This window comes from Megalobrama amblycephala, linkage group LG2, assembly GCF_018812025.1.
Source record: "Megalobrama amblycephala isolate DHTTF-2021 linkage group LG2, ASM1881202v1, whole genome shotgun sequence".
Classification (NCBI taxonomy): Eukaryota; Metazoa; Chordata; class Actinopteri; order Cypriniformes; family Xenocyprididae; genus Megalobrama; species Megalobrama amblycephala.
Genome location: NC_063045.1, coordinates 46,497,986 through 46,524,714, shown reverse-complemented (window position 1 = coordinate 46,524,714; position 26,729 = coordinate 46,497,986). Strand labels below are relative to the sequence as shown.

Here is a 26,729-nt window from a genome sequence, read left to right as displayed (position 1 = left end):
TAACAGCTTCTGTTTTCTTCTCCTTAATAGTCTCAGCTGGTTGTGGCTTTAGGACATTGGAGGGTATCGGCTGCTGGGACACTGGTTCAGTTAAAACGAGATTTTCAGCATCCTCGATTTGGTTAACAGATTTTTCTCCACTGTGGGGTAAGGAATAGGGTTTATGACACATTTTACTTACCTTGTTTTGATCAAACATGCATTAATGAAACTTTATCCACGTTCATTTGCCGACCATAACACTTATTAAAACATGGAGCCAATATTAGCACGCATTTATCCAAATCATCGATGTATGGCTTGCCGAAACTCACTCTCTTACTGACACATGAGAGTGCACAAAAGACCATTTTAACACACTTATTTGTATGGGACGTGTGACAAAACTCAAGCATGTAAGTACTTGGCCATGGCTGAATATTAAAGACCATATTGGGCACTGTCAAAATGTCTCTTACCCTCCATCTAAAGATTTTTCTGAGGACACTTTGGCTTTATTTTCTTCTTTTGGCATTTTGTGCTTATTTATTTCCTCATCTCTTGCTTCATCCTCCTGATCTTTTACTTTCTCTTCCAGAGAACTCCAGATCGGCACTTCTGCTTGGTTGAATGAAAGTGAATGGACCTCCATGCTCTTCTGTGTAAACACTGTGTTGTCTGACTCCTTCATGATCAGTTCTGGTTTAGCTGGTTCACTGACTGCTGGAGATTGTTCTGAGATGCATTTAAGGACTTTGGGCTCCAGGGATTGGGGATGACTGGGAGAAAGCACAGTCTGAGGGACAGTTGTTTTGAGGCTAACGCTAGGCCTGTCAGTTGGAGTGAAGGCCATTTCATTTTGACTGAGAGAATAACAGGGAACAGAAGAATGAGACAGGAAGAAAACGGTTACAGATAGAGAAATATCAAGAAATTTGCATTTAGTTAGGTGTTTAGGAAGTTCAAATATAAATTTCTGGAGAATGGATGTGGTTGATGTAATTCTACAGAAGTGTCAATTTGTAGTTGGGGAAGAACATATAACAAACCTATCTGTTCATACTGAGGTCAGTTAGTATATTTAAAATGTGTTATCTATTAAACAGTTTCTGTTCATGACACTGAAGTTTTATGTGCCTGACTATTCAAATGAATGTCATTAAAAGACAGATATGAGTTTATTGAGGAAGTAGCACTAAAGAGGAAAGTTCCAGTTTGCAACAGTTTGGAAGTGTAATAGTACCATGCAGGCAACACACTCACCTTTCCTCAATAGTTAAAATCTTGTCCAAATGATCCTTATGGGACTGTTGCTCTCTCAAACTACTGTCGACCTTAGACCCAAGGACTTCTTCCAACAACACTTGACTTTTTTCCCTGGGAATATCTGTAGGTTCTTGCTGTAGAGGTGATGAGCTGGATAAAACATTGTGGATATTTTTTCTGTAGGGGTAACCCCAGTTGAGGCAAATTTCTTGAATATCTTGTCCTCGTCTGACTTGTTGAGGTCGGCACAAAGCAGAGCACCCTTCACATTCTGCTCATTCGGTTCCTCTTTTGGAGAAACTTCCCCTGCTGATTCAATTATTGGGTTTTCTGGTTGCTTTAGTAAGTCATCATCGGTTATTGAAAAGGTTTGAACCAGACTGGACTGCATTGGCTGTTCAGTGTCAATTTTGAGTGGTTCTTTCTCAGGGCATCTGCTAGCAGCAACATCTTTAATGGGTTTAGAGGTCATGATCACTTTATCAAAATCGGCCAATTTAAAATCCGGCTCTTCCTCAGCCAACGGTGGTTTCTCTGCAATAAAAACTTGTTGATTTTTCTCTCCAAGAGTGGAAATTGCGGATGAGTGAGGTATTGTTGCTGGAACAGAGAATGGGTGTGGAGGAGGGACAGTTCCAATGTCCAATTCCTCAGACCTGGAAGCTTCCACAGGCTGTACTCCAGATGTGTCTAAAGATGATGTGCCAACAGGCCCAAGACTGGGGGACAAAGATACTTGGTGTCAAAGGTGGGAAAATATGGGGTGAGAGGCCACAAAGCATGGCGGTGTTTGGTAAGATTAGATGCAGCTTTTCCTTAGAGAGCACTTTGTGTGGCAGCAATGTTAGTGGCGAGAAAACAGGACAAACGAGATAGATGCGGGATTGGAGTGGTGAGGGAAGGCAATGGAGAGTTTAAACATTTGCACAGCTGGTGTAGGCAAATGTCATGGTCTGTTTATGATAGGCTCATCACAAGGTCATGCATTTCCCCAATTGTTATTAAGGAACCTTTTTTTTTTTTCATTTAAAGAGATAAATTTGGATTTGCGACCATATGAAGCCTAATGAACATTCATGCAGAAACGCTTTATAAACAGAGCAAAATACACTTCTGAATACACTTCTGCCAATTAGACTGTGTCTGCAAAGCTGATATTATATTAGTTTTTACTAAATTCTATAGTTAAAAGGTATGTGAGAGAATTATACTTGATGCCAGAACAAAACAAAAATAATATTTAAGTGCCCACCTTTTTACAGCTTCGGCAGGTTTGAGCTCTTTTCTTTCAGTGCTGCTGGTTTCTGTTTGACGGAGGGAGGAAGGAGATTGTTGATTTGCAATGCTAATGCTGCAGACAGTCCGAGAGGAGCGATGCTGCTCTTGTTTGGGCTCGGAGGTCTTCAGTTCTTCATCAAGTAAATCTGTGGAACATAAAAGCAAATTGAATCAGAATAATCGATCTTAATCTATTTGGGTTTCAATCATTTTCAGGACATTTACATAATTAATGACAAGAGTGAAAAATACTTATTCACCTTGTAAAAATGGATTTGTTTGATCCTCCTCTGTAAGTGTGTTGAGCTCCCTGGGTATTTCTGGAAAACAATGTACAATTTTTTTTAATCACTTTTTTGAGATTTTAGACCAATGAGAGTTCCTTCTGGGTAGGACCATCTAGCATGACACAGCAAACATATATTAAAGCGGACAACAAAATATCTAGTTCCTTGTGGTGGTTGCAGCTAGTTACAACAAAAACCTTATATAATGATAGATGTGATTTAGGGGGCATTTACAGGACACTGTTTTCAACTAAAAACAAAAAACTGTATATGTGTTTTGGCCATTCATTTACACAACAACAGCATTTTAGTGGCCTGAAACGCAAACGGTATGAAACGGAATTTGTGAAAACAGTGACGTCATGCACATGCGTTTTACGTGTTTGGTCTATAGGCACTGTAGAAGAAAGCGTATATGCGCAGGCGTAGCGATTCTTTAAAAAGTGACATCACCAACTACTGGCCTGGCATGCATAATGCAGCATATTTAGTCATTTTGATGATGCTGTGGTCTGTAAGTGAAACTTTTCAAAAAATGCAAAGAAAAACTTTTAGTTTTTAGTACATCATTGTTGTTTAAATGCACCCTTAATCGCAAAATATATCTTCTTGTAAATTATAACTGTTAGACCTATCACCAATCACATTAGTTCCTGTTACAGTCTCTTTTAAAGCAAACGATAGGCAATTTAGTACCTGACTGTGCAGAGGAAGATTGAGGTGAACAGCAGGGGGCATTTGTGAGGGTATCAGTAGTTGACAGGGCAAGAGCAGAGGTAGAGGAGGAGATAGTTGCTGGGGTAAAAGAGACAGGTAGGGGTTTGCTGATGGAGAAAGAAAGGGATGCAGAGGGAGGTGGCTTGGAGAGTTGACCAGAAGGGCAAGATGTTTCACAAAGCGCTTCAAGATCTGGTTTGCTCAGCAAAGGAACAGGTGTCACAGGTTCATTAAGAGGGACACTGAAGAAGGGAGACGTAGAAACCGCCATTGTCTGCTCATTTAGCTCTGCAAATGCTGTGAGAAAAGATGGAAAATATATGTATATATATATATATATATAAAGAAGTAAAACAGGTGAAGGACGTTTTTGAGATAGAATTTGAGATAAAGTGTTAGAGGATATATAGAGAGTTAGAGGATTTAATTTTGCAATTTCTAATATTGTAGTATTGCATCCTTCTCATGGCCATTCAATAAGTTTTGACTTTTCAGTGTGAGTTAAATCTGCTTTTTAGCCCATTTTACTTGTAAAAGGAAACCTGCTTAATAATTATGCAGAATTATTTTAAATTATTTATTTTTCAGAATTAATTTTAAATTAAAATAATTATAATAATAATTATGCACATCTGGCGTTTTTCACATCCAGCCCTTGTTAACAATTATATATTGCTTATAAAGGATTATATACAAAATTAATAGTAGTTATTAAGATTAGTGTGGTTTGGAATTGGTAAAATGTGCTTGGAAAAAAATATGATCAGAATATCGAATTGCATAATTATGCACACATAATAATCATTTAAATTAAATGATTTTTTTTTTTTTTTAATTGAATAATTTACTTTTATATTGTCATTGCACTAAAGTAAATTAAAATACTTTTTTTTTTTTGCAAAAATACATGCAGATTAATTTTTTTGCTTACTGATAAAAATAATTGTCAATACAACAGTAATTGCAATTTTTATGATTTCTGACCAGACTTTAGAAAGCAGAATTAAATATATTACAAGTATTGTAGTAAGCAACATTAAATTTGAAATAAAATTTTAATTTGGTGTATGTGAACAAATGTTCAACATATTTCATTAATACCTTAAGTGCACTTGTTAACTGTACTTTAGTATTTCTGCCTCTACTGTTTACATGCAGTCTGGAAGATTTCTCAATACCTGGCACACTGCCAGCAGATGGTCGCTTAAGCGTGTCAGAGAGAGAGAGAGAAGAAGTTTTGGGTTCGAGGAGGGGGACAGGAGTGGGGGATACAGGGCGAGCACTGGGGACAATCTTGGGCTTAAAAACATTGGTGCGAGGTGCTCCAAAAGAATCTGAGACAGAAGTGCAATGACACAAAGAGGACGCAAACCACGTGAAAGAAGAATATTAGTCAGAGATGCAGAAAAAGTGAGAACAAGAGAGACAGTTGCTAAGAGGAAATAAATCTGACTTCTCCAAAAGCTATCTTAAAGTTTCCTTTAGAGTCAAATCAGGCTGAGATGTACTATCCCTATTAGAATTACAGTAAATGTACTTTGAATTGCATGTAGTCTTTGAATATTTAGAAATCACGTGTCTTTACCTTTTGGGAGTACAGTGGGAGGAGAGGGAGAGTGAGAGAGGAAGGGATCGGAAGGAGAAGAAAGAGAAGCCCGAGGGAGTTTGAGCAGAGGATAGTCAGAGGTCACAGGACCCTCTAGAGGGGCCTCAGAGCCTGATAGCCTTCTTGGAAAAGACATAGGAGCTGGACACAATCATAGAGGGGAAAAACAGACAGAGAAACAATACAAGAAGTCCAGGCTTTGCTGAGAAATACACAGATGCATAAGCACTATTAGAATTGCTTCTTTGGGTCTGTAAAAGAACATTTGCATGGCTCCTCTGTGATAAAACATGCATGTGGATGTCAATGAATTGCAGCTAAATATGGCTCTTGCTCTTCTTTATTCTATTTAAATGTCACTCTAAAAAAATTTGCAATGCATATGGCCATAGTGAATTTCAGTTCTCAGTTCTTGAAACAATTTCTTTTGCACTACATACCCACATAGAAGCCCTACACATACCATACCCTACACTTCATAGTAATCAAAAAGTTTTTCAAAACAATATTTTGGCCAAATCCTCCATGTAAACTCATAGATGGCAATGCAGAAGGGAATGAAATTGTATCACATGACCCTGGTGTTTGTCAAAAACAGTAGGTAAATCAGCCAGGAATTTACTCATGAGTGGTGGAAGAAAAATACCAATATTTCCAATGTAGATGGCAAGAAAATTACCGACTACCTGTAAATGCTGAAATGGCTTCACTTCCTCAAGTGAAATTACCATTTGTGTAGCGCTTATGACAAATATAAGATTAATAACATGAAAATGTCAATAAATATATGCTACCGTTGAAAAGTTTGGGGTTGGTACGATTTTTTTTGTAAGAAGTCTCTGGGACACACCAAGCCGAAGCCAACACACAGCACAGACTACAGCCGACTGCAAACTAGCATGTGTAAGGAATTAACTGTCTATATCAGCAGGTATCAATAGTCTATTTTTGTCATTCATAAGAAGAAACTAAAACAAGGATATACAAGATATACACAGATATACAAAACATAAACAAAGCAGTACTTGCTAACCATTTTAAATATCAGATGTGTTGATAACTTTCTTCATTTTAAGCGGCTCAAGTTATTATGAAAATATTCACGTTTCGGAATGCTTGCAACATTAGACCAGCCTTGTCTGTGCCGTCTTGGCTTACTTGCTCTCTTTCATCACGTTTCGCTGTAATTCTCGTGCATTGACTTGTTTGCTAAACGCTTAATCCAACCAGAGTTCCCACTCTCACCGACAGCTCAATACGCTGAATCAGGCAAACTGCCACCGAAGTGAGCCAGATAAGAGCCGATGTGTGGAACACACCACAAAAACTAGCCTGACAGATGCTCGCTGACGGCCAACCATCGGCTTGGTGTGTTCTGGCCTTTATGCTGCATTAATTTAATCACAATACAGTAAAAACTAGAATATTGTGAAATATTATTAAAATTGGAAAAAACTGTTTTCTATTTTAAATAGTTAATAAATAGTTCTAAAGAACAGCATTTGAAATAGAAATCTTTTGTATCATACTGTAAATGTCTTTACTGTCAACTTTGAACAATTTAATGCATCGTTGCTGAATAAAAAAAGGAAGTATTAATTTCTTTTGAAAAAATAAAATAAAAAAATCTTACTGACCCCAAACGTTGGTATTGTAGCTGAGATGGTGATTTTATCAAAAAAGAAGAACTTCAACATCCAATTGAAGTCTATACACGTTGTTACCAGTATAACCATACATACAAATAACTGTAATCAAGTAGGAATGTCAACTAGCAACCAAAAGTATAGGGACCTCCAGCGGTTTCATTTAAGTTGATCTGTGGTACCTGAGCCAGGGGACGGCTGGAAGATTTTAGGCAATGCTGGGGGGAGCAAACCAGTAGAATTTTGCTCTGTGAGGGAGTCAGGTGGAGCCTGTAGCTGGGCAATGGGTGGTGGACGTGGCGGTCTGGAGCGGGCGGGTGAGGGCATGGTGCGAGGGGTTGGACTGGGTGGGGTGGGTAAAGGTGGACGTGCAGGCAGGTCAGGGTTATGGATAGTGCCAGATGCTGGGCGTGAGAGGACACCACCAGCAGGCCTCTCCTTACCACTGACTGAGGTTAGCATGAAAAATGGAGGGAGAAAGAGAGCAAAAGAGTGAAAGAGAAAATAAAAGAGCAGGATTTAGGAAACAGGATGAGGCAAAAAAAGAAGGATAGAGATGAGAGAGAGAAAGGGCAGGAATGTAACATGGAGGATGGAGGTGCATCATCATGAAAGACATTTAAAAGGGTTAATTATCCCAAAAGAGAATATTCAATCATTATTTTCTCACCCTCATGTTACTCCAAACTTGTACGCTGTTATTTTACTTAGTAACACTAAAGGAGAATTTAAATCCAACTACAGTTCACAGTAGCCATGTAAATTCCCTGAACCTGCTTGATTTAAAGATGGTCATTTTTTCCATATATATTACAGATTTCATTTATTTTCTAATTACTGGTAAAGTCATATTTCTATTCTAATTCATTTAAAATGTAATTTATTCCTGTGATGGCAAAGCTAAATTTTCAGCAGTCATTACTCCAGTCTTCAGTGTCACATGATCCTTCAGAAATAATTCTAATAGGCTGATTCTCTTATAAACCTTGCTGAATAAAATATATATATTTTTTTTTAAATCTTACTGACCCCAAACTTTTGAACAGTAGTCTACATTAATTTCTTATCCAAGATTTAATATTGAGACTGTGAATGTAAAGCCTGTTATATCATTTTGCCAATATTTGACTAATGCTAGTTGACTTTGCAGTTACATTTATGTAATTTGTGTCATATTTTTTTTAATTAATTATACGCCATTCTAAAATAAACTAATCAAATTGTGACCCAATTTCAGATTTCACAAAGCATCTCAATACTGAGGTAAAGAATCGTAAACTTGTGTTAAGAAAAACGTTGAATGAAAATGTTTGAAAAATTCCTTTTGCGTTCCAGGAAAAAAGACATGAGGGTCCTGACAACATGAGGAAGAGCAAATAATGATTTTTCTTTGAAAGGGTAAACGGTGAACTCCACCCTTCAAATTATAATAAAATATTTTCATGAAATTCATGATGAAATGCAAGTCAAAGCAATGAAGGACAAATAATGAATGTGATAATCATATGCAACAAAACTACATTTGTGAAAATTCATATTCCAGAAACATTCTAGGAAATAATTAATTGGATGTAGTTTTATATGAACTTATTTTTATAAAGAAAGAAAAATATATCAATATGATCAGACACATAATATGACTGAAAAGAGAGAAGAGAGAGAATATGCAAAGAGCATATGTAAATATGTAAAAAGTACCTATTACTGAAGGGGTCTTTAGAGATGCAGGTCTTTTTTCTTGGGAACGTGTTGGTCGAAGAGGAAGGTGGGATGCTGACAGTGAGAGAAAGAGAGAAGGAGAAGTTCTAGCATGTGAGGAAGTAAGGGTTACTATGGTAAGAGAAAATGTACATGCATCAGAAGTGATTCATGCAAGAAGGCAGAGTATTAGGGATATAAGTTAAAGAATACAAGACATGAGTATTCAAGTGTTTTATATATACAGTGGGCTCCTAAAGTCTAAGACCACTAGTGAAAATACATCTACTGTGCATTTGTACAATGTAAGTTTTCATTACAAAACAATAGTGCAGAATCAAAAATATTTCTTCTGCATTTTGTATCATAATGTTACTTTTATTACATTATTTTGAATCCCAGATTTTCAATGAGGTCTCAGATGTTTGGTCTCCATTGTATGTGTTCATTGTTTTTTTTTTTTATAATACCTGGAGTTGCAGTACTGAGATTAAGCCCAGTACTGGATCTCTTATCCTCCTCTTCATCACTCTCATTAAAATCATCCAGGTTCCCGATGTCTGTTGGTTTTACACTCATCAGACTGGCGAGACTCTGCATGTCCTCGTCCCTACAGAGGAAACCCATAACTGGTCAAGAAATGTAAGGTAGGTTATTTGTCAAGAGGTGTAGGTACAAGACTTCACTGAACCTGTTGTGAAAACCTTACAGTATGAATTGTATGTGCGTCTTTACTTCTAGAAGCTACGTAAAGTTATTTGATCTAATAGAGATTATGCATGAAATTCTTTTGCATTACTACATTCCAATGCAGCATCTCTACAAGGCTATGATTTGAGAGTTCGCTGTATTGTTTTGGAAATTTCTGCTCTGCTTCTTGACCTGCACATGTCAGGGAAGAAACCCACCCCAGTGCCCAACAGCAAACCTCCTGTCTGGGCAGGCAGCCATTCCTCTTGTTGGATTCAAAAGCACTCCAAATATTCATAATCAAAATCAAGATTATGTTTGTTTTTGCAAAAAAAAAGAGACTTGCTGTGGTCAGATTCCCACATGATTGAATCTAGATAACTAAACACGACATGCAATATGTTATAACTCCAACAGGGAGAACTCACGTAGCTTTCCCCTCCTTGAGGAACACACAGGATAAGGAGAGCTTCAGCGTGGCCTCCACCACCTTAACTGACAAAGGCTTCATTTTGAGCATGAGGTCCGTCTGCGAGTGTGTGGCACTGGCAAACTTCTTCATGTTCAAGTCCACAGATGCCAGAACTTTCCGACTGCCCTTAGCTGTCTCCTGTAGAACACCAGAGAAGGTTATTGTAGTTTAATTTAGAGAATAATTCAAGTACATTTTTACATTTTGTTCTTTTTGCGTCTACGTTCATATAGACAATAAAAACATAAAAATATAACTTGCAGGATACTACAGTTCATTTATGTAAGTGAGGATAGCAAAATAAAGTAAACTGTGACATATTATGCTCAAATTCTTCATACAGTGGACTACCAGTAAAATCGATAAAAATTTGGAACCAAAAATTATTCAGACACTTTGACCTGACCATGTTTTGCTTAAGTGTTATCTGACATAATTGAGATTAATGTTTTCTGACACAGTTTAACTCTGAGATCTTGTCATATTTTATTACCATTTTTTTAAACTATAGTAAATAAACTGTATTAATGAATGAAATGTTCAAGTTGTCTGAATAAATTTTGGTTTGACTACACACACACACACACACACACACACACACACACACACACACACACACACACACACACACACACACACACACACATTCAGTCGCCACTTTATTAGGTACACCTGACTGCATTTAGGCATGTAGACATGGTCAAGTGGTCAAATGTGAAATTTGAAGAAATGAAATTTCTTCAAAGATTTAAGTGACTTTGAATGTGGCATGGTTGTTGGCGCCAGATGGGCTTGTCTGAGTATTTCAGAAGCTACTGGGATTTTCACGCACAACCATCTCTTGGGTTTACAGAGAATGGTCCGAAAAAGAGAAAATATCCAGTGAGAGGCAGTACTGTGGGCAAGGGTTAGGGTGCCAGAGTTCAGAGGAGAATGGCCAGGGCAGCGTTTCCCAAAAGCATCGTAAGCTTAAGTTGATCGTAGCTCCACTACGATCAACTTAGGCTTACGATGCTTTTGGGAAACGCTACCCAGACTGGTTCGAGCTGATAGAAAGGCAACAGTAACTCAAATAACCAGTCATTACAACCAAGTTATGCAGAAGAGCATCTCTGAACAAACAACATCAAACCTTGAAGAAGATGGGCTACAGCAGCAGAAGACCACAACGGTGCCACTCCCATCAGTTAAGAATAGGAAATTGAGGCTACAATTCACACAGGCTCACCAAAATTGAACAACAGAACATTAAGAAAACGTTGCTTGGTCTGATGAGTCTCGATTTCTGATGTGACATCCAGATGGTGGGGTCAGAATTTGGCTTAAATAACATGAAAGCATGGATCCATCCTGCCTTGTATCAATGGGTTAGGCTGCTGGTGTAATGGTGTTGGGGGTATTTTCTTGGCACACTTTGGGCCACTTAGTACTAATTGAGCATCGTTTAAATGCTACAGCCTACCTGTATATTGTTGCTGACCATGTCAATCCCTTTATGACTACAGTGTACCCAGGACAATGTGCCATGTCACAAAGCTCAAATCATCTCAATCTGGTTTCTTGAACATGACAATGATTTCACTATATGTTCACTATACTCAAACGGTCTCCACATTCATCAGATCTCAGTTCATTAGAGCACCTTTGGGATGTGCTGGAACAGGGGATTTGCATCATGGATGTGCAGCTAACAAATCTGTAGCAACTGTGTAATGCTATGTCAATATGGACCAAAATTTCTAAGAAATGTTTCCAGCACCTTGGCCAACCTGGTACTAGCAAGGTGTACCTAATAAAGTGGCTTGTGAGAGTGTATATATATATATATATATATATATATATATATATATATATATATATATATATAAAAACATAAAATAAATGCAATAAACTTTAATAGAAACTTCATCTTTAATTTAAAAAAAAAAACTCACATTCTCAATGAAAAATGTCCATTCTTTGTCTTCAAACTCATCTGCATGTGCGTCCTGTGAAACAAAAGCATATTCAAAAAGTTCAACAAATTTACTGACACATATTATAGTATAGTTCAACATCTGTCAGTATCTTTAACAAGTTGTGCATTGCATGCAATATATTTCTATATATCATATAGCTGTATTATAAGCTGCAATAGGTGTCATACCCTGTAGAGTGTGACGGTAATGTCCACATTCTCAGGTACAGGCCACACTACCATCCCCCTGTAGGGATTTTTGATGCCTGGCTGCCATGCATGAAGCTGATGAGAAAATAATAACACTGTTAGTCAGTCATAATAATCCACATTGTACAGCAGTTGTAATCATTGTAAACACTTGTAAATCACTGTAAATAATTGAAAGTTTGGGTATAAAAATAACCTTAAAATGGTGGATTCCTGGACATAGTCATAAAATAAATAAGTTACCCTTGCTTTCACAAATAATTGTGTATATGGAACTTGACTTATATTTCATAATATTTTGACTATTTTTTATATTATTTATTATGTGTGTCAATACTACTTAAAATATCTTATTTATATATTAATAGACAATTAAAGATTGTTTATCTTTGTACCTTGGAGCAAATGCGCCTGTTCCTCCTCGTCCACACCACTCTCAGTTTGTCTGGTTGCCTATAAAATAAAAAAAGCTTGCTGAGTGGGAGCTTACAAGTTGAATAATGGGTCCTTTAATGACTATTGATGACTTCCACAATGAGACTAACACTTTTCATTGCTTGCTTAAAATAGCAGGATGTAAATATAGTCTATACGAAATTATTGAGAAAGCCACTGTGGCATTTCTTGTTTGTTTATGTGTCTACAAGAAGCTACAGGCAGTGAAACAGATCTTGTGATCTGGTCTCCCAGTGTTACCCAGAGGCAGAAAGGAATCAATAAATGCTGCCAACTGTTTCAAACCCAAAACAAAACAAGAACACATAATGCAAGGCCTTGCATACAAGACGAATCCAAACTGGAGGAATCTTTAACTCACAAACAAGAACAAATAATCGATTGAGGCATGAAACTTTGTCTTACTAAATGACCAAATTTCAATTTGTTGTCATTTGAAACATGTGGTATCTATTACATTTATTCCCCTGCATTGCTACCCCATACTGCCACATGAAAATGTAAAAAAACAAGTAAAAGAAACAAAGCTTTTAAAGAGTTCCTGTGATGTTTAAGTCTGTTTATTGAGGTCACGCAGCACCCTGTAGACCTAGATAAGCCTTTTATCTAATATCCAGAACATTATGATGACATATTGACAGCAAAAATGCAAATCAATAAATGTGGAGCTTTAAAAACAAATTAATGGAAATTATCTGTACCAAGTGTACACATCTGCTCTAACACATGTTTCCTAAATAAACTTGCCCTTTGGTAGTGAATTGTTCAGATGTGAGCCCATTGTACACATCTGAGCTGTTCGGTTAGTGTCATGCTCGCTGTATTAAGAATTGGAGGAAACTTGGCAAGGTCACATGACCGAGCTGACTTTGGCTCACAGCACAAGGGGTGTTGGCCTCTGATCTCACTCAAGTCTCTCTGTGTGTTTACAAACAGCTGTTCACATTTAATAATGGTGGCTTGGGATATGAGGGTTGTCATTAAGCATACAAAAACAGTGAAGGGAACCAAAAAAAAGTCATATACGCTACCGTTCAAAAGTTTGGGATTTTTTAATGTTTTTGAAAGACGTCTCTTATGCTCACCATGGCTGCATTTATTTGATCAAAAATACAGCAAAAACAGTAACATTGTGAAATATTATTACAATTTAATGCAACTGTTTTCTATTTTAATATATTTTAAAATGCAGTTTATTCCTGTGATATCATAGCTGAATTTTCATCATCATTACTCCAGTCTTCAGTGTCACACAATCCTCCAGAAACCATTCTAATATGCTGATTTGCTGCCAAAGAAATATTGCTTATTATTATTATTATTATTATTAATACTGAAAACTGTAGCGCTGCTTAATATTTTTGTGGAAACCATGATTTTTTTCTAGGATTTTCAATGAACAGAAAGTTCAAAAGGGAAGCATTTATTTGAAATATATTTTTTTTGTAACTTTATAAATGTCTTTACTGTCACTTTTGATCAATTTAATGCATCCTTGCAGAATAAATTACTATTGACCCCAAACTTTTGAACAGTATAGTATTTGCTCTCATGAGGTTCCAAACCCTATGACTATACCCTTTCTCCCTGTGCATCACACAAAGCTATTGCTTGGCTTTATAGCTATGTTTCCATCTAAAGTTGCAAATTAACTTATGCGCAAAATTGGAGTATCGCATAAAAGATTTGCGAATAAACAGCGTTTCCATCCCATGTGTTCAAGAGAACAAAATCGCCACTTCCTGGGAAATTGGCGCAAAATATCTGCAATAAAAATGGAAGTTGCTGCAATCAGGGTAGCCACTCACTGTGGTTCTTTTTTTCCTACATCATAAATGACTTGCGTCTCAGTGTGCGCAGACGAAATGCGATAAATGTTGTTATGATATCTTACATTCCGATGCCTGGTGTTTGGGAACGCAATCATGTGAGACAGTTCTGGGAGGTCATTATACCACATCAGTCTGATGACAGACTTTGGTTTAGGCATTTCAGGAAGACCAAACCAACATTTGAGATGCTGTGCAATGAAATTGGTCCGCTCGTTAGTCCAGTTATCCAATCACAACCTCTGTTGAGGCAAAGTCATTTTTTGTTTATTCAGTAAATGCGTTTCCGTCGTAGTTTATGTGCATTTCTTATCACATAAAAAATATCCGACTACACGTTTTTAGCATAAAAATAGGTGGATGGAAACATAGCTATTGTAGTCATATGGACCAATTTTAAAATACTTTCATGGTACTGTAATGAATTCCCCTTCTATTTGCATGGAAAACCATGGCCAGAATATGAATAGAAATGGCTACTTTTGCTTTCCACAGAAGAAAGAAGGTCAAACAGGTTTGAAATGGCATGTGTTTCGAAGAAGGAAAAATTAATAATATCCCTAAACTCACCAATATGATTCTTAATGAACGTGACCCACAAGTAAATGTCACAGTACAGATGGATCATGCATTTTTGTTTACATTGATAATTGCAAAGGTAAACTTAATATATGTGTCAGTAGCAGCACGAACCGCTACACAAAGAGAAGCGAGACCCAACTCTTACTCAGGTTACAGCTAGTAATAGCAACAGGGCAGAACGGTCTGAAAGGATAAATTAGGAGGAGAAGAGGGGGAACGTGGGTAGAGCGCAGATGGATGTAAAAATAGACTGGTTGGAAAAATGAGTTCTGTAATTTTCTTTCTGAAATTCAGTCCTTCTTTTCTTTTCATCACTTTGACATGTAAAGTACATGTCAGATAAACACGTGCTCACATACACACACCCCACCCCGTTCGAGTTATATTACCCTATCAGAAGCAACCGCTGTCATCTTTCAGCTGTCTAATATCTCCTGCTCACACCCTCCTCAGCTGTGGCGTAACATCAACAGACTTTGGCCCACTGGCAGTATAAAAAATCAAAGATATACTCTAAATCATCCAACAAGATCAGACGTGTTCACAGAAATACACATTCTGTAGTTTCTTTTCACCTTTAGAAACACTGCCTGCTCTACAAAAAAGATTTTAAGAAACTTGTACTACAATACACATGTTAAGGTCAGCAAAAGAAAGCTCTGAAAAAGACACAGGAATTTCTTTTCCTCAGTGTTGCAAGAGAATCTAGACATTGGACATCAGCTGAAAGCTCATTAGGCGATAACAACAATTATGACTGCTCAAGTTTACTATTAACCCAACCTTCCTTTCCAATAGCAATGCTGAAAGTTTAAATATGAGTCCATATTGAATAGGAAAGAATAAATCATGTCTAGAATAAAGAATTGCTGAAACATTCAGATCACCAATAAGATGATTCAGACCTTCTATGCCAGAGATAGTGCTAATCTCAGAGAGTGCTTAGCTCTAATAGGCAGAAATTACACAGTGATTCAGTTTCTCGTAGAGGCAGATGACAAGCCATTGCATAACAGAGGGTTCCTTCATTTGCCAGGCCATGACTTGTTCAGAGAATATTGTTAATAGTCAATATCGCCAAAATGCTTAAAGTCTTTAGTGCAATGGAAGCACTCAAGAATATCTTGTGCACTGTGCACATTGTGTATTATGTGTATACTGTGGTATTCTGCATCTTGTAGGCTATATTGTCTTATACTGTCATTACATTATTGCTGTTGGGTGATGGACACAAGATTTCCACTCAATGTTGCACTTTTTCTATATATGGTGTAGTGGTGATAAAGTGATCTTATTTGATTTCTCTTATTTAAAGACACCTTTTTTGTCTTGGCTGTGTAATTGTGATTGAAAAACAGTATCTTTTTTAAATCCAATCAGACTGAATTCCTCCTGATCATGCTGTCTTTGATCATAGATAAGAACAGATACATAAGACACGTGTAACTAATGAATGCGAGGACAGAAACACTCCCTGTCTGTGTCAACAGCTGTCTCCTGATCAAGACACTTATGATAGACAGCAGAAATAATCTAATTAATTCTCACACCTCACTGTTCACATGGAAAACTTTTTTTGAAAAAAAAAAAAAACAATATATTGCATAAAACATATAATTTGAGTTATGATGTGTTGAAAAACAGCAATAAAGTATTTTCCCGACTATTTAAGGGTGAAGTCAAGAGGAATTCGATGCTCTTTTGAGCTCTTATAATATAATATATGAATATGAGAAAATGACAACACCTAAACAGAAAGCAAAAGCAACACCCCTCAATTTTAAACAATGAAACAATTATAACTCCCGCTTATGTGAGTCAGGTAAATAAAAGTTCAAATAAGCAGCACTTTATTCTGCTTAGTTCAACATGATGGATGTTCGTACTATGTTCAATGTTGACAGCACGATTGATGGAGGCGGAAGTGGTGTGTGGCTGTCAACGTTCTCCAATGCATCTCAAATACATTTTAATATCGAGTGCTGTATTTATTGTTCTATTCACAATCATTTACATTACCAACGCTAAATTAAAATAAGATACAGTGTGTGCGCGCATGGTACTGTTTCAGTCAGAAGAACCGCCCTTCAGCACTGCGTATTTACGAAGCACACGCGCTATAACGGAAAAGAAATCATAACTTACCATTTCTTTGTACATTCCAGAACAAGTTCTTGATACGAAGCCACGAACTGAAATTTGGTGGCCTTTTTGCCAACTCTTTGTAATCTTTTCCACACTGAAGTCATTCTTCTGTAGAAAATGCAGTATCCTCGAATGAAGTCAGGCGCATGGAAATGATGTTTACCGTCCCGCCACTGAAGAAAAAGTAAAACCTACTCAAATATATGCCTGTCAAGTGGCTTGTTAAGTGAAATGTTCCTGCTGAGGAGCACGAGCTGCACCTCATGCGGCTCAGTACCACCGAACTGTCGCCATCGAGTAAAGACCATTTACGGAAACTACTGCATCACGTTACACACCAGAGCGAGAGATTCTCAGGGTATTGCAATTAGTTGCCTTGGAGCAAAAACATTTGTGCGTAAAAAACTAGAGGGACTTCATCGTTTTTGTGTTGTGGAGCTTCACGCGATACGAAATTACTCTAAAAAGCAGCTGTCTGAAAACGAACTGATGAAAGTGCCTAAAGAAGTGCAGGAGTGGGAAGGGTTATGCAAACACGCCTATGAGATGCAGCACTATGCAAAATCACCCTCATTGTATTCCGTACAGTACTAAAGGTATTGATGACATGACGGATCAGGGGTTACATCCAGTCAGCCTGGGGTCAAAAGAGGACGTACTGTATGAATAAGTGTTGAATAATTATCATATTTTGGTTGCAAACTTACAGATAGAGTCCAAAGTGATGATTTCATTTTCATCTGAATTATGTACAATACATTTGCTAAAAACTTGAACACTGAAAACTTAACTATTTGTGGGGTTTATGAAAGAAAATATAATTGTGGACTTGCAGCATATAATGAGTAACATAGCTAGGTCTGTGATTTTAGGACAAAATAATTCAAATGTAGGCTATATATATGCATATTTATGATTGTTCATTTAGGCTATTTTGTCCCTAACCATTTTGGGTAGCTTTTATGACATTTTACCAAGTTGTGTTGCAATACAATGCTTTACACAGATAGATAGATAGATAGATAGATAGATAGATAGATAGATAGATAGATAGATAGATAGATAGATAGATAGATAGATTGATTGATTGATTGATTGATTGATTGATAGGCTGACTGATTAATTCATTCATTGAGATGTGTTGAGTTTATTTACAATAAAAAAGTAGCAATACATCATTGTTACCACTAGTTTGTCAAGGATAGCACAATAAAATTGCATTAACGTATTTCCATTGTGGTCCTTGGTTTTGTTAACAAGACATAAAGCTTGAAAAATGAAAAACATGACGAAAGTTTTGTTGGCATATATCCTCACTAATGAACTTACATCCAAATTATACAAACACATCCATATCTATTTAAACCATCCCATTTAAAAACAATCTCTTTACTCTTATACTAAAACCAACATTATCCTTTAAAACCTTAATGTCCAATGGCAACTTATTCCACTCCTGTGCACCTGTATATTTGAATGTCCTATGACCATACAAAGTCTTACACCTACATAAGATCCACTAGTGTAATGACAATGTCTTACATTCATTACATGGGAGTCCATGGGAGCCCACAGAACCATTTGGTAAAATATGTTCATCATTCATTGCATTGTAATTTGGGTCAGATCATCATCAGACTCCCTTGTAAAACTGTTGCTTACAAAAACATCAACTTAATACTCTGGAGCAGCAATGTGAGTCTGTCCAGTCCTTGATCATGATGGGTATTTTTAGTGGACATTGGCAAGGGGATTTTTCAAGTTACACAGGATCTATTTTAGAAGTCTGGGAGCGAGGGATAAATGGACAGAAGCAGCTGGAGGGATGGGACGAGTGGTGCCGCTTGTGTGGGTTATGAGGGGGAGCACAAACGTTTGGCTCAGTTGATGACCTAGAATCCAAATCAGTGACCCCCTTAGTCATATTCCTGTGTGACACTAACCTCTTCCTGTCTGGTGTTTCCACTCACTGCTAACCCCATTATATTTCTGTTTTTAAAACAAAAATACAATTTTCAATATAGTAAAATAAAGTTTGACATTTTTAGAAAAATACAAAAACTCTTCAATGTTCAATCCTTTGTAAATTTATATATTGTACCTTATGCTGGGGCATTTCAGTAAAGCTCATTAATAATAACTGATCAGTACATGTGATTATTGATGTGTGGAACTAACTACCAGTGGTTTGTGTTTGAGAGTTGTTGAATACAGTTTGCAGTCTAATTACAGGTACGCAAATATCAGCAAGCTCATGTAAAACTTAGCAAAAAGGCTTAAGTCAACTGGGAAACAGTCATTTGTGGTCATGACTATGAGTTTCCAAAATGGGCCCCTCCCTTCACTTGACATCACAAGCAGGGATTGTATCCGGGTAAGACATGAGCTCACTCATAATACATGCTTACTCACTAGGTGGATCAAGAAATGCCTCATCCTTATAATGATGTGCCACACCACTTTATACCTACATATGGTATGAAAAAAAAACAAAGGCCTCATTTATCAGTGAAGAACATGAAGATGACATACTGTTCCCATACTCCCTTAAAAAAATTCAAAAATTTGGGGTCAGTAAGTTTTTTTTTTTTTTTTTTTTTTTTAAAGAAATTAATACTTTCATTCAGCAAGGATGCATTTTATCTACATGCATTGATGTCTTTCAAAAAATCTTTCAAAAAATCTTACCAACCCCAAACTTTTGAACGGCAGTGTAATTCAGATTCAAAACTAAAAAAATATTTCCAAAATGCAGATACATTCACTTTAGAATGTTCGGTTAAACAACAGAAGTAAGTAAAAAAGTATGTGCAATCATTTCTGCCATAATATTATGCCTTTAAGATTTATCAAAGGGCAGAAAGTGCATATTTTTAATATTAAGTTATTACTGAGTTACTTTTAACAGACATACCTTGTTGAGATATTGCATCCAACAATATCTTGTACATCTGTGTTTTATTTATAAAGCTTTCTAGAGAAATGCCACATCCTTCACCAATTAATCATCCCGTCATACCAAATATGTGCAGTTTGTCATAGTCTCCACGAAGAAACGGTATGCAGTGTGGAAAGTACAGTGGGAGTGTTTCAGCAAGTCAAGAGCAAGATTTTGGCACATGAGTAGGGCTGTGGCACAATGACAAATTCTCAGTGCTGTAAGACTGCTGAGAGCTTTGTTCCTGTTGTATACCTGCAAAGACTCAAACAGAAGACCACTTAGGCTAGAGCACCAGACGGAAACCTTTAATAACTGTTTGCTATTCTTTGGAGGACACACTCTGACAGCAGCTGCAGTGAGCATGGAGATCTTGACCTCCCGAATGGCAGAGTTTAGACACAGTGGTTCATCCACCTGCTCAAGCTCAACTGAAATAAATGTCAGAGATTAAACCAAGGCTAAAAAAAATGTGAGGTCATGACTATGAGTTTCCAAACCACCCCTCCCTTCAAATTAAATTAAATTAAATTACAAAAATTGCTACAGTATGTTGTTATATATTACATTAGAATTGCTATAGTATATTACTATTTCTATCATGACAAGTCTTGGAGTGTTTGGAATGGTAATGAGCATGACAATGTTTATATGTTTGTTCTTGGCAGAATAGATCTGCTACGCTGCTGCTGCAGAGCAAGTACGGACGTGCTGCTGCCAATAAATACACAACATGCTGCTGTGAGCAAGCAAGACATGTTGCTGCTGTACAATATAGTGTTTTTTGTGTGTTTTTTCCTGTACGTGAATTACCTGTTGCAGATTCATGCAAGTGGAGCTGGGGAAGGTGGAGTGCAGGGTTGCCAGGTTTTCACAACAAAACCCACTCAATAGCTAGTCAAAATTAGCCCAAAAACTAGCACAATCACATTTCAGGGGTGGTCCCCCTATAAAAATCACTTTCCAGGGGTAAAATCAATGTTTTTGGCTGGGTCCCTCTGGTAAAATTTGCCTTCCAGGGCCTAAATATGTTATCTGGGGTCGCTTCAACACGCGGACATGAAAAACAACCCGCGGCAACAGTGTTAAAGTAGCTCGATTACACAGGAAAACCACAGACTTGGCAACACTAGTGGAGGGTTTCTGAAATTGCACTGCAATTAATATTAGTGATTGAACCATTTCTTTTTAGTAAACTGGCTGTATCATTTCACAAAAGTGGACTGAACCATCTGAAACAGTCTGCAGCGCAAGCCAGCACAGATCTCAAGTTACTCAATCAAACTCACTTTCGGACGTGTCTGACAGTCAGTCCATCTTGAAATGAGCCAATATCCAGGAGTATATGATGACGTCGGTTTTTGCCAGCTCATTCAGAGCTCCAGTTAGTCCAACAGTACACTGAACTGAGAACAGTCTTTCAGACATGCTGAGAACTGTGTGTGGAGGGTTTCATAATGGGGGAAAAATGTGTTTCTGATGTCTTTTGCTGAAAAGCATAAAGTATAACAAATAAAAGGTATTGGAAATATAACAGTGATCCGATGGCAGTAGTTCAAGAGTAAGTAGCCTAGTATTCAAGAGTTGGTTAATGATTTTAATGACAGTTTTCGAGTCACCAGTAGGCCTACACTGAACTGAGGAAAAAGTTCTGACTCGGACTTGTATACGAAAAACCAATGAACTGCTGATGTGAACATATGCGTGAACGACCAGTTGACTTGAATGAGGGGCAACGTTCAATTTTTAAGGTTTCTCATGGTTTATGTAAAAAGGTGAGTTGATTTAGACTAGTTTATTAACTAGCCTATATATGCTTTAGACATGTAAAACATTCACATTTCACATCATTATTACGTATATGTGACATCATTGTGTGATTATGTAAATTAACTGGTGAATCGTTTTTTTTTTAACCGGTTCATTGAAAAGAACTAACCGAAAGAACCAGTTTGTGGAAAAGAATCAGACTTCCCATCACTAACTGTTACAGAAAAGGCTGACCAAATATTTGTAAAGTTGACCAGCAAGCTCATTGGCTACTAATACAGCAGGAACCAATCAGCTGTGCCCTATAGAGAATGATGTGCTTGCAAGTAGGTTGAGTTAAGGACCTATCAGCCTGTGCCATCTAGAGTTTCATGACAGAACTTTGTATTTATTAAACTGCTATAAACTTACATATACACTTGATAAAACCTAAAGCTTAATTTTTTTATGGAAATTGCAGGACACTGTGTTGCTATAATAATATTAGTGATGGGAACAGTTTTTTTTAGCACTGCATGGCCTGTGTCTGAACTTGTTCCTCCCCTCTCTCCCTAATTCAAAAGAAGCTATCAGTATTTCCTAATAAGCACAAGAGTAGCTGGAACCATTTGTTTAGACTTGCTGCGTAATGAGAGAGTGGTTCAGAAAGATCTGAACGAGCCTCAATCCAAACATTCAAATTTAGAATAATTGTTTTAATCAGATGGCATGTATCTGGTCTGACTCAAAGATAAACATTAAACCAGAAGAATCTAGCGATCTTCTTTTGCGCTAAACGGTACCAAGGCGATGGAAGGAAGAGATGTTTCCCAACAGTTATTTTGTTTACTCTATTATTCTTGGCATCATGACTCAAAACAACATCAATTTGCAAACTTTAGGAAGGAAATGAGTGCCACCTAATGGCTGATGTGATCATATATGCACTGGACAACTGTTTTGAACATGTATTTGAATATGTATGTATTTTGCGACAATGGTGGATAAAAAATATCAGACAAAACATTTAGCTATAATATAAAGGAAACAAACCACTTTTAATGGTGTACTTTCTTGAGAGCATCAGCAAAAAGGAAAAGTTTGATTTGTTTTATTTTTCATTTTGTACAAAATGTAAATTCGGCATTCTGTTTAACTTACTAATGAAAAACAGAGGTGGTAAAAATAATATTGTATAATAAAATAAACAGTATCTCAAATGCTGGTAAGTGATAAAGAAAACAGACAAGTGATAATACACATCTATATAATATAATGAAATTGTGACTTGATATATCAAAAGAGAGAATATTAAGGCATGTCTTTAATTCCATTTTTTATGTATACACCCTTTACCATAAGTAGAAAAACATCCTAGACTGCACTGTTTCTGGCCACAACATCCTCTTCCTGTCAGTCCACATCCGGTCTTTATGACTTCACAGGCAGTGAAAAGGCAGTTTTCCATGGTTCCCCTGAAACAAGCTTACAATCACCATTGTAATAATATCCTACAAAAATAAAGGCCTTGATCATTTTGATGCCTATAGAATCCTTCAAACAATGGGGTCATGTTTGTCACCTTTTATACTGATAATAATCATTGGAGATCAGATCTATAACTATAACACATCCCCATTTAAACTTCTTTTAAATAGGGATGTGGAAAGAGTCTTTGATCCACTGGTCTCGGGAGTTCTGAGTGGGCTGAGGAAGGGATAACAGAGTCTCCCCACTCTCCCCTTCATTTTCATCTACATCTTCCTCATCTTCATCTTCAGAATAACCATTTTCGGTGTTGAAGGAGCTCTCGCACAAAGAAGAGGAGATGTCCTGGAAAGCTCCTTTGTATTCCTGTATGGACTCATATAGAGACCACAACTGGCACAGCAAGGACATGTCTAACTGTCGAAGACCAACCTGCAAAAGACACAAGAACATCCGCAGATTTTGGATACACACTTTAATGTATGAAAAAATCTATGTTCAAACAGCTGTTATGAGTTTGCATAGTAAAAATTAAACATTTTATAGGGAGAATAATATTGTTTTCAATAAAACTGTCAAGGAAATGTTAAAATAGTATTTAATTCATTTATTAAGCTATTTAAAATGCATTTTTAAACTGAAATGACTGTCATACAAAAGATTCTGTTATGTCTAACATGTATTTAATTTCTGAATTAAAAGTTGTTTTCATTTCTTTTTTTTTTACCTAGGTAGGGAAACTGTCCAGATATTGTAAAATAAACAAATAAATAAATAAAAATTCTTGAAAAAAAATACTGACAATCTTTTACTTAATAATTTTTTTTTCCAGAATAGAATTTTTTGTTTTGTTTTTTCCCCTAACATATTCTGACGTTTTAATGAAATTTTTTTTTAATTTTTTTTATTCAGGTCAAAAAAGGGAGTAAACCTAAAAATATATTCTTAAAAACATTTTAATAAGTTTTTCAAAAATATATGAAACTTAATACAAAGATTACAAATGTACATTTCAATTACGTTTTTATAAAAAAAAACAAAAAACAAACTTGGCACATACTTTAAACTTGACTTTTAAAAGATGTTATTATTTAATCATCTCTGACATTTGTCTGTAACCCATAAATAGCTGCCAATTTAGCAGAAATTCAGTGAAGGTCAGTCCCACTGGCTCATTCAGGCGTTGTCTCATGCTCACCATCTCTTTGCGCAGCACGGCCAGCGCTGCGTCAAGGCTCGCTGGTTTACTGCGGCCAAGACAGTCGCTCACTCGGGACTTGCTGATGTCCGCTTGGATGCGCGTCCTCTTGCTGTAGACCTTCTCAATGTCCCTCCATGATCCTCCGCTGGAGTTTAGGATGCCACTCAGTCCTTTGGGTAAGGGAGGCAAACCTTCAATTGAACAGACGCTTCCAGCCGGACAATCTGCTGGACTGGACTGAAACCCGTTCATTTCCGATTTCACTGTTTTCGCTTTTAAAATAAAATCCTGGTTTTAAACTTTTCTAGGCCTGGTGTTGTTATTTTGCTCATTTATTTTTAACACCATTAAAAATATGCAATAGAGATTAAATATATTACCTTTCTATAAAAAAGACAGCAGCTATACTAAAGGTGAGCTTACACGGATGACCTTATAACTGCAACTAACTGTCACGTCTAAAAACGAACTTCCGGAAAATACAAATAAAAGTCATATTCTATGCGGTATTTTTCTTATACAACACTGGTTTAAACTGAACTATATCTATAACTAACAGCTCGTTTACACCGAATTTTTGCTCTTCATGAGGCATTTGATTTAACGCTCTTCCTTATTTGCATTTCGTCGTAAAGCAGCGCATTTAATGTAAAGCTAGAGATGAAAACAAATTCCTACCCTTAGATATAAGCAAAACTGGACAGGGAACCTTGGACAGGAGATCAAGACGCCCCGCTTTGTTTTCGTTTAACGTTTTCTTTTGTCTTGTACAGCTAAACCTCGCCCACCCTAATCTCTCCGCCCAGTGCGCCGTTTGGCCACAGTGAGGCGCTGTTTCTTCTCATTTACTGCAGTAATCTAAATAAAACCATCTTATGTAGCCGATCATGTTATTTCTTTCTTTGTGTACTTTCTTGAGTCTCAATGACTTTTTAAATGCTTCATCTGAGCTTTGTGTGGAAAAATGTATATCTTACAGGACATTCACACAGACCGTGTTTTGAGTTTAAAACGCGAGACAGAGTAGTGAAATGGAAAAAATGCAAGGTCTTGGGACGCGAGAACTTAAAGGGATAGTTCATCCAAAAATGAAAATTGTGTCATCATTTACTCACCTTCAAGTTGTTCAAAACCTGTTAAATTTTCTTTGTTTTGTTGAAATCAAAGGAAGATATTTTGAAGAATGTGTTAAACTGAACAGTTTTGGGGCACCATTGACTTCCATAGTAGTTTTTTTTCCTACTATGGAAGTAAATGGTGCCCAAAAGTGTCCTGGTTACAAACTTTCTTCAAAATATCTTCCTTTGTGCTCAACAGAACAAAGAAATTCATACAGATTTGGAACAACTTGAGGGTGAGTAAATGATGACAGAAATTTCATTTTTGGGTGAACTATCCCTTTAAAGTGACAGTTCACCCAAAAATGAAAATTCTGTCATTAATTAACCTCATGTTGTTCCAAAATCGTAAGACCTTTGTTCATCTTCGGAACGCAAATGAAGATATTTTTGATGAAACCTGAGAGCTTTCTTTCCTTCCATATACAGCCTACGCAATTCAAACTTTGACTTCAAAACGTTCATAGAGATAGTAAAACTAATCCATATGAATTGAGTGGTTTAATCCAAATTTTCTGAAGCGACTCCATCGTTTTACAGTATATGATGAACAGATTTAATTTAGGTTTTTACTCGCATATAAATATTGATCAGCGAACATAAGTTGAAGCTCAACCGAACCTGAACGACGCATGAGAACAAACCTCTTCCTGAAGCTCAACTGTGCTGTAGGCTATAACACACAAGAACGAACCTCATTGGTTACGCAGCACGTTTGAGCTTCAGGAAGAGGTTTGTTCTCGCGCTTCATTCATGTTCGGTTGACCTTCTGCTTATGTTCACTGATCAATATTTATATTTGATCTTATATCTTAATTTGCGTTTCGAGGATGAACGAAAGTCTTACTGGTTTGGAACGACACAAGGGCGAGTAATTAATGACAGAATTTTCATTTTTGGGTGAACTATCCCTTTAAGCGACACATTTGTAGAGCATCGTAGGTGCAAGACGCTGCAAAAGATCCGAGCACTACAGTCAAAGACATCAATCAAGCGAGTGTTTACGTAGAAAACCAATGAAATTAGTGCTAAAACATGAGACGCAGGGTAGTTGAATCAAAAAGGCAATATCTAAAAACACCTTTTAAAAAAAAAAGTTGAACTTTTGAAGCTGCGAAATGTCTTTCTAGTGCTTGTTTACATCGAAAAACGATAGAAAAGCACCACAGTGGGTGGTAAGGGGCCATTCACACAAAATGTGTTTTGACAGTTAAAAAACGCAAGGTCAGTGGAACGTTAAAAAAAAAAAAAAAAAAAAAAAAAAAAAAAAAAAACGCAGCTAGGTCAAGAGACACATTTTTAAAAGTTGAGCTTCTTTTAACTGCAATGCCATGTTTTTAGAATGCTGTCATTTATAGGATGCTGCAAGACGCTTATGCAACGTCAAAACAATGGAAAAGCAGTGAATTAAAATGCA

The 26,729-nt window shown here is 36.8% G+C and overlaps 2 protein-coding genes across 10 annotated transcripts in view; both read right to left on the bottom strand.

Moving 5' to 3' along the window:
• ehbp1l1b (EH domain binding protein 1-like 1b) overlaps positions 1-17,360 on the bottom strand; it is a 32,039-nt gene extending 14,679 nt beyond the window's left edge. For 2 of the 7 annotated variants that reach the window (XM_048179407.1, XM_048179414.1), the window contains exons 1-13: positions 16,819-17,360; positions 12,202-12,259; positions 11,786-11,881; positions 11,574-11,627; positions 9,596-9,777; positions 8,948-9,087; positions 8,478-8,552; positions 6,962-7,228; positions 5,113-5,274; positions 4,706-4,861; positions 3,507-3,824; positions 2,784-2,843; positions 2,498-2,669 (exon numbers count right to left, since the gene is read on the bottom strand). In XM_048179407.1, the coding sequence (XP_048035364.1) occupies positions 2,498-2,669; positions 2,784-2,843; positions 3,507-3,824; positions 4,706-4,861; positions 5,113-5,274; positions 6,962-7,228; positions 8,478-8,552; positions 8,948-9,087; positions 9,596-9,777; positions 11,574-11,627; positions 11,786-11,881; positions 12,202-12,259; positions 16,819-16,922 (1,844 nt within the window). In that variant the 5' untranslated portion in view covers positions 16,923-17,360. The remainder of the gene's footprint in view (positions 1-2,497; positions 2,670-2,783; positions 2,844-3,506; positions 3,825-4,705; positions 4,862-5,112; positions 5,275-6,961; positions 7,229-8,477; positions 8,553-8,947; positions 9,088-9,595; positions 9,778-11,573; positions 11,628-11,785; positions 11,882-12,201; positions 12,260-16,818) is intronic. The other 5 variants (XM_048179456.1, XM_048179419.1, XM_048179426.1 and 2 more) reach the window with 5 other exon arrangements.
• A 5,177-nt stretch (positions 17,361-22,537) lies between these two features.
• Positions 22,538-25,169, bottom strand: fam89b (family with sequence similarity 89 member B). Of its 3 annotated transcripts, none has more exons than XM_048179404.1 (3): positions 24,575-25,169; positions 24,192-24,466; positions 22,538-23,425 (listed from the first exon to the last, which is right to left on the bottom strand). In XM_048179404.1, exons 2-3 carry the CDS (start codon positions 24,444-24,446, stop codon positions 23,156-23,158), a joined length of 525 nt encoding a protein of 174 aa, XP_048035361.1. In that variant the 5' UTR covers positions 24,447-24,466; positions 24,575-25,169; the 3' UTR covers positions 22,538-23,155. The 3 variants fall into 3 exon arrangements, with proteins under 3 accessions (XP_048035361.1, XP_048035362.1, XP_048035360.1); XM_048179405.1 differs by having other exon boundaries at positions 24,873-25,168; XM_048179403.1 differs by having other exon boundaries at positions 24,192-25,154.
• Positions 25,170-26,729: the final 1,560 nt, after the last annotated feature.

Excerpts from the sequence above, each read along its gene's own strand:
- fam89b (XM_048179404.1), bottom strand. The coding sequence starts at position 24,446 with ATGAACGGGTTTCAGTCCAGTCCAGCAGATTGTCCGGCTGGAAGCGTC. Across the intron at positions 23,426-24,191 it reads CCGTGCTGCGCAAAGAGATG|GTTGGTCTTCGACAGTTAGA; the intron begins GTGAGCATGAGA and ends TGTCTTTTGCAG.